Source organism: Lontra canadensis, unplaced genomic scaffold (assembly GCF_010015895.1).
Source record: "Lontra canadensis isolate GAN:19392208 unplaced genomic scaffold, GSC_riverotter_1.0 scaffold158, whole genome shotgun sequence".
Classification (NCBI taxonomy): Eukaryota; Metazoa; Chordata; class Mammalia; order Carnivora; family Mustelidae; genus Lontra; species Lontra canadensis.
This window is the reverse complement of record NW_022631152.1, coordinates 1,951,378-1,965,795: the sequence shown is the minus strand read 5'-3', so window position 1 is coordinate 1,965,795 and position 14,418 is coordinate 1,951,378. Positions and strand designations below refer to the sequence as shown.

At 42.3% G+C, this 14,418-nt stretch overlaps 1 protein-coding gene across 1 annotated transcript in view; it reads right to left on the bottom strand.

Moving 5' to 3' along the window:
• The window catches only part of CACHD1 (cache domain containing 1), a 200,322-nt gene that overhangs the window by 88,014 nt on the left and 97,890 nt on the right, over positions 1-14,418 (bottom strand). Inside the window, exon 3 of the mRNA XM_032844869.1 lies at positions 7,220-7,368. Within this exon, the coding sequence (XP_032700760.1) occupies positions 7,220-7,368 (149 nt within the window). The remainder of the gene's footprint in view (positions 1-7,219; positions 7,369-14,418) is intronic.

Here is a 14,418-nt window from a genome sequence, read left to right as displayed (position 1 = left end):
CCAGGCGCTCCTACGTGGAAAAAGACTTACTCAGCTGCCTCCACTCCTTTCTAGGCAGCTAGTCACATGAACATTAACTTTTTAAGAGAAACAGTCTAGAAGAACACAGCATAAAGTTTAAAGAGTGATAATCTGGCATCCTACAATCTAAATGTGAGTGTTAATAAAAATTTAACTTCAGTGGTAGGTTTTGCACCCAATTTTCTATTCTCTAAGAGTGTGTGATAGTGAATTTTAGGTGTAAACTTGGCTAACCCAGGGTACCCAGGTATTTGGTCAACCACTATTCTAGATGGTTCTGTGAAGGGATTTCTGGGATGAAATCAACATTTAAGTCAGTGGACTTGTGGGTCCAATTAACTGAAGGCCCTAATAGAGTGAAGACTGACCTCCCCAAGCAGGAAGGTTTTCTGCCAGCAGACTGGAGCTGCAATTCTTCCTGCGCCTCCAGACCGCTGGACTACCCTACAGATTTTGGATTTGCTTTTGCATAATCATGTGAGCCAATTCCTTAAAATAGATCTATCCTCCTCTCCCTCTCTGTCACATAGCTCCCTCCTATTGGATCCATTCTCTGGAGAACCCCAACACAGGGTTACTAACAGTAGCTACTCATGAAAAATGCTCTCAGGAGCCTGTGTTCTTGCATCAGTACCCATGCTGGCTGCTTTGTCCGTAGCACAATACCCCCAGTAAGTTTTGTGGTAAGGCCTAAAATCACACTGTTCTAGTGGGTGGTAGCCAGGGATTCATGAAATGTGGATTCTCAGAAAAAGAGGTTCGTGTCCCCTGCCTTCCCCATTGCCTACATCCATCTTAGTGGATGCTCCATCTCAAAGAGCTCCTTGAAAAATGGCAGGAATCTAACTTAACAATGTTTCCCAGAGTTTCTTTTCTGTTTGGATCTAGTGAAGCTTTTAAAGTCTGCCTTAGTGGGTATATGAGAATTCTCTCTAGAACTCAAGTCCAGCCACCCTGGTGGGGATGTGAGAATTCTCTACAGAACTCAAGTCCCGCGGCAGGTGGCTGGCTCCCATGTGGCTTGAAAACCACTGCTTACTGCCTTTAGCTTCACCACAGTACCACTTTGCTCACCTCCTACCTGGCCTACATGCTTTCTGTTCCCACCACAATGAACCAATTCACAAGCATTAACTGAGTGAGGACAACTGCACTGAACCCCACTCAGAGACGCACAAAAATAAATATCTAAGTTCATCTTCCCAGTATTTCCTTCTTAGTTTACCCTCACATTGTTTCCTTCTTCTAAAAAAAAAAAAAAAAGAAAAGAAAAGAAAAGAAAAGAAAAGAAAAAAAGACATAAGAATAAAAAAATAAGAGTGCCACCAGGCAGGAATACCTACAAAAGAAACTGGGGAAGGGAGGAAAAAAATGGAGAGACATGGAAGATAAAATTATTGATTTGCATAAAAGCCAAGGGTGCATGGGTCCTGCTGAATAAACAATTAGGTTGCGAGGTTCTCAACAGAACCCCATCTCTGTGGCAAGCTAGGTTTCAGGGACAGATATTCTGAATATTATGCATAACGTTATGCATAGAGGAGCTACGTTCTTTAAACTCCACATTTTCTTAAGTCAGATTTATTAGTATTATACAGTCTTTTTAGACCAGGAGTTTCAAACTCACACGTTAGTATGGGCCAAGCCCGTGATCAAAGTCAGGAGAAGGGGTTGGGTGTAATCCACAGGGACTAGTGGTAACTGTGGGAAGGGGAGAATGTGGGCCGGGTCCTCAAAGGGGAGTCAGACAAGCTGACTGCTGCTCAGTGGGAATGTGGACCCACTATTGCCAGATCTTCGGATTTTAGAGAAGACAAATACATAATCTCCCAAAATTTAAATGTTGGCAACAGATTTAAAAACTTACAAATTTAAAAACCTTTAAAACATCCTTTGGAGCCAAGATAAATGCATCTGTAGGCCAGATATAGTCCCTGAGCATCATTCTGTGTTTGTGTGTCTGTGCGCTCGTCGTGGGAGAGCCCAGTCTCTCGTGCACCCTCATCAGTGACCCAACACAAGGGGAACTATTCATTAAATAAGTAAATTTACCACTGAATACACCTCTGAAAATGAGTCTGTCTTAGATGAAGCCATAATCTAATTTTTTTCCCTTGTAGAAGAGGTTAATTCTTCAGATCATTCCTTCAGCAAACATTGACAAAGCACCTGATCTCCATGCACAGGCTTGTACAAAAGTTATTAACTAGTAGGACTCCTGAGTAGGAAAGAGTTGAATGGTCTGAGAAGGAAACTATCAAAATCATCTGAAAAATCAATTTTCTGCCATTCTGCAGGTTCTCTGTTGTCATCAGAGTATAAATCTTCAGTCTCTGAGAGGACATTTTAAAGCCCTTCTATCTTCAGAACTGGGCATTTTATTAAAATATGCATTATCATGCCTTTGTGAGACAAATAAATGCATTATAAATCAGTAACAATGAAATTCTAGGCTTGAAACTCAGTATTAGCCATTGGTTAAAATTAGTTATAAAAATATTGTCCTAATACTAACTCATCCTTGATGCCTTTGGAGAAGAAGCCAGGTCAATAGGCCACAGGCAGCCACTTAAAATGTTAGTAACCAACAGATTAAAGGACACGGGGCCAGTGCTAGGTGTCAACACATGTTTGCAGAGCCCAGATGTTTAAGAATGGACAAGATCCAGATCAAAGGCTGGAGGTCCCTTATCTCAAGTTAATTGCTTTTATTTCTTACAATGGCAGTATTGATACATTTGCATGGGGCCAGATACATGCCATGGGTGCCAAGAGTCTGCTTTATAGAACCGTAAAATTTCACAATCTGGAAAGACTTTAGCAATGTTCTTGAGTCCATTTTTTAAGAACTTTCATCATTACCCTATCTATCACTTTCAAGATTTTGGTCACATTTACTTAATATTTTCATTTAAAGGAGTTTACTTTTTAAGCGTATTTATCTTAAAACTTTGTTATTGCCGTAAGAGAAAAAAGTGTATCTCTGGACCTAAAGGGTAATAGCCATACTTATCAAATAAAGAAGTTACAACCTAAAAACATCTCCCTACAGTGACCCTGTGAGGCATGTATTACCCTTACTGTCAGCTCACTGAGGAGATCGAGGCTCAGAATTAAGTGACTCCCCAGGGTCAACTTATGAATGAAAGAGGCTAGATTCAAAACCAAATCTGCCTACTGTTAAAAAAAAAAAAAAGTTCTTACTTATGTCCTCGAATTGGTTCCTAAGACTGGGAGTTCTTCTTTTTTGCACAACTCCAATGTGAACTCCCTGAGATTCAAAATGTAGACATTTCTGGAAGGAATTGAATATATATACTGAAAATGTGTTCAGTAAGACACCAAAACAGAAAGTGTTGAGAAAAGCATATTTTACATGAGGGACTGGAATAAAGGCAGCAAAAGATTCTCATCCTGGCTCACCCCAAAAACCTACTATTAACTCCTTCCACTGTTGAATCTTCATGAAGAAGGTGAGATAGAGGGGGCGCTTGGGTGGCTCAGTAGGTTAAGCATCTGGCTTCAGCTCGGGTGATGATCCCAGGGTCCTGGGATCCAGTCTTGCACTGAGCTCCTTGCTCAGCAGGGAGTCTACTTTTCCCTCTCCCTCTCCCTGCTGCTCCCCCTGCTTGTGCTCTAATAAACAAAATCTTAAAAAAAAAAAAAAAAAGTGAGAGAGAGTCTCATAATTTTAGAAGGTGTGTTCAGCCAACTGCTAGAAAAGCATCAGCTCAGAGTTACTCCAAAAACTCCTTAACATGTGTCACTGGGTAAGTAATTCAGAACTAGGAAGACTCTAAGAGGAGGTTAGTCATCCCTGCTGTGAACCATTTTTATCAGTTATCTCTTTAATATGCCACCAAACGGAACCTGTTCTTTACTCATTTATAGATCTTCTGATTACCCAGCTTCACTGTCTCAACTGCCCTGGTTTTACGACCTTCACCCCAAATGGAGGCTGGTTCTGTCAGTGAGTCCTAGTGAGGAGATAAGATGGCGCCGCGTCTCTCCAGAGTCCCCACACAATGCCCAATACTGACCTCGGAAGGAGGGAAGGGCCTCCTGTGAACCTGCTTACTCGGCATGGATCCTCCTGGGAGAACAGAAGCCCTGCGGATGGTCAACTGAACTAAATGAGAAATTCCTAAAGGCCAGACACTACACTTTTTGTTTTACTGTATTCACCAAAAGGTAGACTACTGAATTTTGCAAGACATCTGCATGGCCTGGATCTCAGACCTCAACCCTTATCTCAGCATATTCAAAATGGAATCATGGTCTTTACCCCCAAAGCATTTTGATGTAAGTCCTCTCAAACTTCTAAGGTGTGCATGCATATACGTATGCCTGGCCATTTTCCCAAGTCAGCAAACACTCTTTTACCTTCTCCTGGCTGCATCTTACCCTCTCTCAAGTCTGTGGACGGGATAACAATCTCCTTGACTAATCTCCTATTATCAGAATTTAAGGTACTGACAATATTTTCTATTCTAAACAGCACTCCCATGACTGTCCTTACAAGCTCCTCTTTATAAACATGTCTTACCATTTTCTCGTGATATTCCCCCAAATGAGCGGATCCAGGAACATGCATACTTCCAAAGTTCACAGACTCTTGTGACCCATCCACCACCTGGTACATTTCTCTGCTTTGAGAACACCAGTACCTCTCTGTGTCACATTTTGCACTATTAATTATGTTCAGTATTTGCCCTCCACCCCCAAAGTTTTAATTTGTTGAGAGCAGACATCCCCTGACTCAATTCGGATTTTGACAAGGAGTAATTAACTACAAATGCTGGGTGCGGCGGTAGAAATGGATGAGGTGTAATCCCTGCCCAGAACAGCAGGGGAGGCAGAGTCACCACCAACAACCCAGGATACATTAAGTTCCACACTGTAATAGAGGTGTCTGAAACTGAACTATGGGAACAGAGATGAGGGAGTAAGTGAATCCCTCCAGGGGCAAAGGGAAATAAGGAGGCGGGGCACGGGGTGGGGAGTGGTATCAGGAAGCTATGGAGAGAGGCAAATTGTTGAGCTATTTCTTGAAACATTAAACATTAAACATTCTTGAAACAATAAAAGCTCACAAGGTGAACAAGTAATGGGATGAAGACATACAGGGCGGATTTCCAAGCAGAGACCAGTCAATTCACGCTTGTTGTTTCGACTGGAGCAACAGTTCCACTTAGGAATTCCAGAAAACCTCCCATCTTTTGAGGTAGGGTTTTTCACCTTCTGCACTACTGACATTGTGAACCAGGTCATTTCTTCTTTCTTTCTTTCTTTTTTTTAAATAAGATTTTGTTTATTTATTTGACAGAGAGAGAGAGAGAGAGAGACCATAAGAGAGGGAACACAAGCTCAGGGAGTGGGAGAGGGAGAAGCAGGCTTCCCGCAGAGCAGGGAGCCCGATGCAGGGCTCGATCCCAGGACCCTGGGATCATGACCCAAGACAAAGGCAGATGCTTAACCACTGAGCCACCCAGGTGCCCCTGAGTAATTCTTTCTTTGCAGGGAGGGGGGATTATCTTGTGCATTCTGGGATGTGGAACAGCATCCCTGCCCTCTCCTCACTAGATATCAGTAACAACTATTCCCCACCTTCCAACTGTAATGACTGAAAATGTTTCCAGACACTGCCAAAGGTCCAAGAGCATAGGGGGATAAGGCGAGGGGCGGAAATCATCCCCAGCCAAAAACCACTGTTTTAAGCGTAATTCTAGCTTTAAGGATTTCTCTCTTACTACATACTAGCTCCTCTCTTTGGTTTGAAAACGATGTTTTCTTTGGTTCAGAACCCAACTGGGCCCTCATTCTCTTTTTAGAGAAGAGATAAGTTGTAAAAAGTATTCAATTTACTAATGCCCACACTACAAAAAAAGGACATCTTCTCTGATTAAAACTAATAAAAAATGAGATGTTCACTATGATATGGAAGTGTATATTTTACACACACACACACACACACACACATACACACACACACATATTGGGGTTGAGATTTGTTTGGAAAATTACAAAGTGTTTTTCACTTTTGGTCTCACTGGATGCTCAGGACACTGTGAAGTATTTATCATCATTTCTACTCTAGAGATGAAGACAGAGTGGCTGAGACATAAAATATCCAAGACCATCTGAGTGTTAGGGAGGACTGCTATCCAGACAGGCTCATGCTGCACTGTATACATTTTTCCACTTAATTTAGTAAACAACTAGTAGGAGCTTCTTTAGGCTGCAGACAGAGTAAGCCAGAGAAAAAGGCTCATCTTAAAGTCTCATGCCCTGCTATCTACATAGCCCACCAAGAAACTAAAGTAGGAAAAAAATGCTTCTAGAAGCAAAACATTTACCCACCAAACTATGTTTTATCTATCCCTTGCATGACTTTAAGAGCACCTGATGTGCAAAAAGGGGAGTAATACCTACTATTATAACATTTACACTCAGTTTTTAAAGTATGTTAGCAGCTTTTAGTCACTCGTAATAGCCCTAGAAAATTGGTCTAATAAAGATTATTATCCACCGACAGAAAACTGCACATAATTAATTAATTAAGGCCACACAGCTAGTTAGAGATTAAGTAAAAATTAAGTTCTTTGTACCTCTAGGTAAGTGTTCTTTCCACTACAATTTCCAGCATCATATGACCCTACACCCCTCCAGACATGACTACCACCAGGCTAATAAATAAAAATATCCTTAACTGTACATATACTAATTCTGTTGCAATATTATCTGAAGCCATATCTCCCATTAGCATAGCTGTTATCTTTAAAACTACCGAAGTATGAAATGGGAATTTTTGCCACTCTTTTCAAAGACAAAAAGCACTCCCTTAAATTAGGCAAAGTGCCAGAATCAGTGAGTCTATTTTATTCAAGACCCACTAGCTGACACCTGACAAAACATCTGCAATTTCCTTAGCTTAATTCAACTTTACACTCAGCTAATATTTAATATTTGATACTTCCAAACCTGAATTCCAACATGACAAAAAGGAGAGCAGGGAGGGTCTAGGAATTTCTGGGACATAGAATGTGGAGTCTCTCTTCTTCAAAAATTGTCTATGTAAAGACAATTTAAGATAGAAATACTATACACTTTGCAACAGATAAGCACAGGCATTTGAGTATGAATGGAAGGCAATTCAATTACTGGTTTCAACAACACAAAAATATTTGTAAAGTCTTACTCCATCATGGAAGGTGGGATAGTACAGCAGTCTTGAATTGCCGTTAGAGGAGAGGTCAGGTGAGCCGTATAGGAAGCTTCTACAACCTGCTTGTTCCGGTTGACCACATCCAAGTAACGGTTGAACTTCTCTCGGATTTTTTTGGCTAGCTGTGAGACAAAGAGTAAGCAAAATGAGTCGAAGGCCCACCGCAATAACCCACCATGTTTTTCCTAATAAGCTCATTAACTTGTATGACAGGCTGCATGTATTACATGCATGTTTTACTTCAGGTAAAACCAACAATATACACCCAAGTGGGTAAATTGAGATAAAACACCCAGGTCTCATTCTTCCGTGTAAATTGATATTAAAACTGCAAAGTGTCCAGAAACCCCAGAGGGATAGTCAGAGGACAATAAAACACTACCTGCGATCTTAAAATGGCTAAAGATACATGAGGAACTTCTCATGGGTATGAACTCATGAAGAACAATAGTGATCCATAAAATGCCTCGCTAGACAAAGGAAAACAAAGCCTACCGATACTACTGTCAGCATGACAACATTAATACTTACACAGCAACAACAGTGATTATAAGAAAACAACCCACTATTCATTCTGGAGTCACACAGATTCTTCAAGAGAAAAATACATGAAGAAAGGAAAGAGCATACAGCATGTTCTGCCACACAACTCCAGGGGACACCTTTCACAGTCCTCCATGCAAATGGCAAATCCCTGGAGTTGCACAACATAGACATCCACATAAAACAAAATATACCATTAAAAATACACGCATGTTTGGTCTGTCCACCTTTAAGGTGGACAAATGTCTTTCATAACTGCTGCGAACAGTACACTTCATCATAATTTACTTTCATGCAGGAATAACAAAAGCAAATGGGTAAGCATACTGCTTTTTCCTCCCCATTGTTGTCATCAAATATCACGGCTTAATTACAGATCTCCAAGGAAAACAGTGTTGTTTTTCTTCCCCTTAAACAAAATGTTACCCAAATGAAATGACTGATAGAATTATAGCTAATTGGTTTTGTAGAGCTATTCATTATCAGCACACTAGAGGAGAACTAATCATCTCCTTTGGGTCATGCAACGCACACGGTCCAATACCTTACAGGCTGAGAACAGGAGCCAAAGCAGGGTATCTCCATTTTTTCAAGCCAATTCCAAAATCTGATTTTGTTCCATTGATGTTTGGGAGTTTTCAGAGTTTCACTTAAATAACTGAGATTCTCAGCCTTGCTAAACAGGGCACAAACTATGAATTGGTTTAGAAAAATTTCTAGATGTAACAAGTGTATCAGAGTGACATTTCATATGATAAAGTGTTGTCCAAATTTGTTTTAGCATTTTCAGAGGAGGAATTCTGGGTCCTTTATTTTTTTCTTTCAAGATTTTATTTATTTATTTATTTGAGAGAGAGAGAGAGAGAGAGAGAGAGAGAGAGAGAACGCACAGAAGGAGAGTGAAAAGGAGAAGCAGATTCCCCACTGAGCAGGGAGCCCGATATGGGACTCAATCCCAGCACCCTGGGATCACGACCAGAGCAGAAGGCAGATGCCTAACTGACTGAGCCACCCAGGCGCCCGATTCTTACATTTTTAAATGTCTTTTTTAAAAAGGCACTTTGTGATAACTATGGGAAATTCACCTTTCAGTGCTCATAAAGTTTTAATGAAACAGTCATTTGTTTATCTGTTTATGGCTGCTTTCATGCCAGTGTGAGAGTTAAGTAGTTGCAACTGAGGCGATATGGCTTGCTTCACTGTAAGTTAGAAGTCAGAAGCCCCAACGTGTCCCAAAATAGAGCCATAGTCCCAGTAGTTTTATAAAAATTTGCTTAATTTTTCACACACACACACACACACACACACACACTGCCCCTGACAAGTGGGCTGTATATTCCTTCTCCACACCCACTCCTTGAATCTGGGTAGGGTTATGGTGGCTTCCGCCAGTCAAGTACTGAGAAACTGACACTATGTAAGTTCTGAGGCCAGGTCATAAAGGGCCATGCCATTTCTGCAGGTCTCTCTCTCGTGGAATGCTCTCAGCCACCACATGAACGAAGTCCAAGACACATGGAAAAGCCACAGTTAAGTGCCTGGCTGACAACTCCAGCTGCTCAAGCCTTCAAGTCATCTCAGCCCAGGTTCTGAATAGGAGTCAAGAAGCCTCCAGTAAGTCCCAGTGGTGAAGCCCCAGATAGCACAGAACGGAGATAAGCCATCCTTGCTGTGCCGGACCTGAGCTCCTGACCCACAGAATCTGCAAGCATGAAGAAACTGCTGGTTATGCCACCGAGTTTGGGGTGCTTTCTTGAGCAGCAGTAAGTGACTCGATAGGCTGACAGGTTGAATTCCGTCCCTAGACAAACATATTGAAGCTAGGCTATCCAAGCTGCTCAGGTCCAGGTACTACCATTGGCATCATCAGAATTACCAAGACTGGAGCCTGTGCACCAGAAACCTGTCCAAAGAAACTGCAGGGTTCTTCGCAAAATTATAACAGCTACTGTACAGAGGTACTTAACCACACACTACACACATGGTGAAAAATATGATAAATCACACAATCTGAGGAAACTCCCATTAATATAATCAGCCAAGGCACAGAGCCAGGGTACAAAGCCCCCCACTCCTGGGCTGGGTGGGGAACCAAGGCTTTCCCTGGAGGGGGAAGGGGGAGTCTGATGGGGGGAGTGGAGGGGAGGAGAAGGGGAGAGGCACTGCCACAAGTAGTGGGGGCAAGAGCAAATTGGCAATGTTTGCCTTCGGCCACCTGGTTAGAATGGGCCTTGAGCTGCAGTTTTCATTAGTGGAGGCAGGGACCTACATGCAGAATCCAGACATATACGACCATTAACAGAAGACCTCAAAATGCCAGCTCCTTCCACCTTGGATTCAGACCTCTCAGTCGGAAACTCCTGTCTTTCATGTAGTGATACCCCATCTTGCCTTATTAAAAAAAGAGACTAGACAACCTAGGTGGCTCAGTTGGTTAATGTCTGCCTTCGGCTCAGGTCATGATCTCCAGGTCCTGGGATCGAGCCCACATCAGGCTCCCTGTTCAGTGGGGAGCCTGCTTCTCCCTCTGCCCGTTGCTCCCCTTGCTTGTGCTTACTCTTAACAAATAATAAATTTTTAAAAATCTTAAAAAAAAAATAGCCAGCATTTGTTAAGTGCTAACTATGTGCAGGACACCCTTCTAAGTACTTCATAAGCACATACCAAATTAAGCTTTCAAAGAACCCTGTAAGGCACACATGTCCATTTCCCCCCCACCCCAGAAGCAAAGTTACACAGCTAGTAAGTAGTAGAGCTGGCCCCCAAACCCAGTAGTATTCCAACTTCAGAGCCTCGGCTTCGACCTCCGTGCAACACAATTTCTCTCCGTAATACACACGGACCAATAATCCCCTCCTCCCATTTCCTTTCAAACCCATTTTAACAAATGCTGTGAAATTCTTGGCAGAGTACCGTAAGCCACACACCGTCTCATTACTTTCTAATAAAAATTAGACTTCTGAAAACACATTTAGAATTGTACATAATTCCTATGAAAAAATCAAGCCTTTGAGGAGGTTTAGAACTGAATTCACCACTGATAAAAAAAAAAGGGGGGGGATATGGCCAAAGTGAAAGGATGTATTCTCCTAAAACAATACCTGCTATTCCTGACTACTGTGGTGTAAGTTACATCAAACTAACCTAAATTGTTCCAATTACTCCAGGGTGTTTAACTTTGTTCATAACCTGGGAAGAAAACATCATGGATGTACTCACTTTTCCTTTCCTTTCAGAAGTGACTTACATAATTCAGTATTTTCCTCGAAATTTTCATTCAATTAATTCATCTGCCCTCATAGGATAGTAAGATGCAATTTTAATTCCCATTTGACAAGTGAAGAAACTGAGGCATATGGGGCTTAAGGGTCTCTTGACTCCCACATAGGGCTCTGGCCTCCCTTGACCCCACTGCCCGAGATGACCTCCCTGTGCCCTTCTGACAAGGAATGGGAGAGTGACTCACTATGGAAATGTCAACTCCTGCTCCACGCCAGGGTATTTTTTTTCTCTGTAAAAGCAAGCTCTTTCAGCATGCCAACCAAATCCAGGTTGCTCGGCGGGCATAACAGAACCTATTAGAGTAAAGATAGCCCACAGAGAGATTAAGTCCTGAATGTATCCGTTCAAGAAGAGGACCGGCTACCAACACAGAACCTTCCAAGAGGCCTGACGGATTCTGGGTCTGTATCCTGCCATGATCCCTGCAGACAGGAGAAAACAAAGGACATTCTTAACAAAAGCTACAGGTGGACCCACAATCCTCCTCAGTGTAATTAAAAACATTTTTCTTTCCACAGCTCAGCTTTCATCTTTTATCCTTCTTTATCCTCTCCCCTTCATCCCCTAAGGGGTTCCTGAATGCTGATGAGACGACGGGACTAAAACCATCTTGTCATCTTTTGGGTCAATTCTTCGGCTAGCCAACATCCAGCCATGGGTCAAATGATCAGTAGGTAGCATGCCGGTCCCCATGGGAACGGATTCTAATTTGTCATCATCTCCAGTGACAACGTTTCATCACAACATCAATGAATTTCTTTCCTGCTGAATTTCACTTCCCTTAATTTTCCCATAGACATTTCTGTCATTTGCATACTTCCCCAGAGCCCCCCCTTTTAAAGCTCTTTTTACCTTAGCTTTATACTTCTAAAGATTGGGGGTGGGGTAGGGCTGGGGTAGGCACACAGAAGAAGGTAAAAGAAAACAAAAATGCAAACGCACAGGACACACTTTATTTATGTCTCTTTCCTAAAACTCCGGAAGGAGTTTTGAATGTTAGGGAAAGCTTTATTTAAAATGAATAACAATGAAGCTGACAGGCATGGACAGGAAAGGTACCCTAGGGGACTGAAGATTCATAGCAAAATTCCTATTGAATGTAGAAGAGTTTAACATTTGACATTCAAAAACCTTTGTGCCGTGATAAGAATTTAATAGCTGATCCCCTCTTCCTCCCATCCCAGCCTTATTACTCAAGAATTATTTTCCCCCAGCAGCTTCAGGACTGAGTTATTTAAATGTGACACAAATAATTTTTAGAATAGGCAAGCACAAACATTTAACATCACTGAACCGCACAGGAAGGCAGAACACATTCTCATTGCTTCATGTTGCACACCATAAATGGGATATATAAAATGCTGTACCCTCACTATCTATTATTAGTAATTAGTAATTAATTATTAACTATTAACAGTTGTAATATTCTAAACAGCTCTCTCAATGATCAGCTAGGAAATTGGGCAAGTTGATTTCCCTTAGTCTCCGTTTCCTCGTAAGTAAAATGGGAAGACCAGCCCTCTTCAAGGGCTTATTGTGATGTTCAAATAGCGAACATGTAACTCCCAAAGCACAAGGAATTATTCTTACTGTTCTAGCACAGTATCCATGCCAGGAAATGCATATGATGGTGATGGGAAAGTAGGGTGGGTGTCTAAGTTTTCCACTACTCAAGCTCTCAGTAAAGCAAGAGGGGCTCCCTGAACACTGACCATTTTATTTAAGTCATCCTTATGCTTAATCCTCTGTATGAAACCTGGCACAGGGTTGGCAGGGGAGGGAGGGAGGTTTTTTTTTTTTCTTTTTTATTTTCCCCCTTAGATTAAGAACAAAATGGCACAAAGGGTTTAAGCTTTGGAGTCAAATAAATTTGAGTTAAATCCAGCTCTGTCATTTAGTACCTAAAGGAAACTAGGCAAATTATTTCTCTAAGCCTCAACTTAATTACCGCTACGCTGGGAATAATAACAGGTGTTTCATGCTGTTGTTTGAGAGCTAAAGGGGAGAAGGTCCAGGATGTATTCAGCAGAGTGACACTGTAAGTGCCAAGTAAATGGGGCTGACCGTGGTTTTACTGCTGCTGTTACTATTACTGTGGTTGTTATTATTTGGAGGACTTTATATACTGACACAGGCACTTGGAATGGAGAAATCTGAACATATTCTCGGCGACTGCGTGAACACGGGGCCAGGCCCTGCCAGAGCTGTCCGTACCTCTTTGAAAGCCCCGTGTCCTGTAGGTTATGTAGTTACAGTCTGAGATAACTCAGAATTCGTCTGGGATCTTCTCTTTCTGAGCTTCGGGATCTAACGAGGACTTTATTCTTGTCTTTTGCCATTTTCAAGGCATTTTCACAGGACTCATGGCAACGTATGCCTTCCAACAGCCCTGGGAGCTGGGCAGAGCAGGCCTTCCCTGTCCTGTCCCAACAGTCAAGAAATCTAGGCTCAGGGGTGTGCCCACAGTCAAGCCAAGTGAGTGTAGGAAGTGGAGACCATTTCTTCTAATCCCCAGGTCCATCTTCTCTGTGCTACAAACTCCAAAATCACAGTGGGGTGGCGGGGGTGGGGGTGGGGGGAGACAGGACACTACACCTCTCCCTGATCCAACTGTGCTCTACTCATTCCTTCAGGCCCAGCCCAATTTCTGCCTCTTTGAATTCACCTCAGACCTTTCTTTTCCAAAATCCCCTTGATCTCGCCAACTGGACCCCTCCTATCCCGGTTCGTATTGTCCATTTTTCCTATTTAAGGATCCTGTTTCCCCCGACAAATCAGCAGCTTAACAATCAGCATTTATCGATTGCTGGCCATGTGCCGGGCACTTTGAAAGTGCAATTATACGTCAGGCCTTTTAAGTCCCCAAACAGCTCTCGGTAATTGCTGTATGCTACTTTTAATAGATGGTTCTGATAGATTTGCCCAAGGTCACACCACTAATAATTAGATCAAACCCATGCTCTTGAACACTATACTATGCATTCTTGTTTAACGTAGTGCCTAGCATCTAGAAAGGACTTAAAAGTGGTCACCGTGGTATTCATTTGCCCTCAGACACCGTTATTTGCAATACTAGAAAAATGTGCTTCTGGATCTAGGACAGGGCAGACAACCTAGGACTACTGCTCCTATCTGGTTCAAGCCAATCAAACTCTGGGCCTGTCTAGTTTCCTATCTTGACCTGTCTCCTGGGTAGTATCAGCAGCTCTGGAGTAAGTCTTGCCCAGAAACACAACACCAGTCTGAGAAGGGATCCTTATGGCTCGTGGCCACGGCTGGGAGGGGGTTGCTCATTGACCATTAGAGTATGGGCTTCACGTTGTCATTCGGAGCAGAGCCCGGGCATG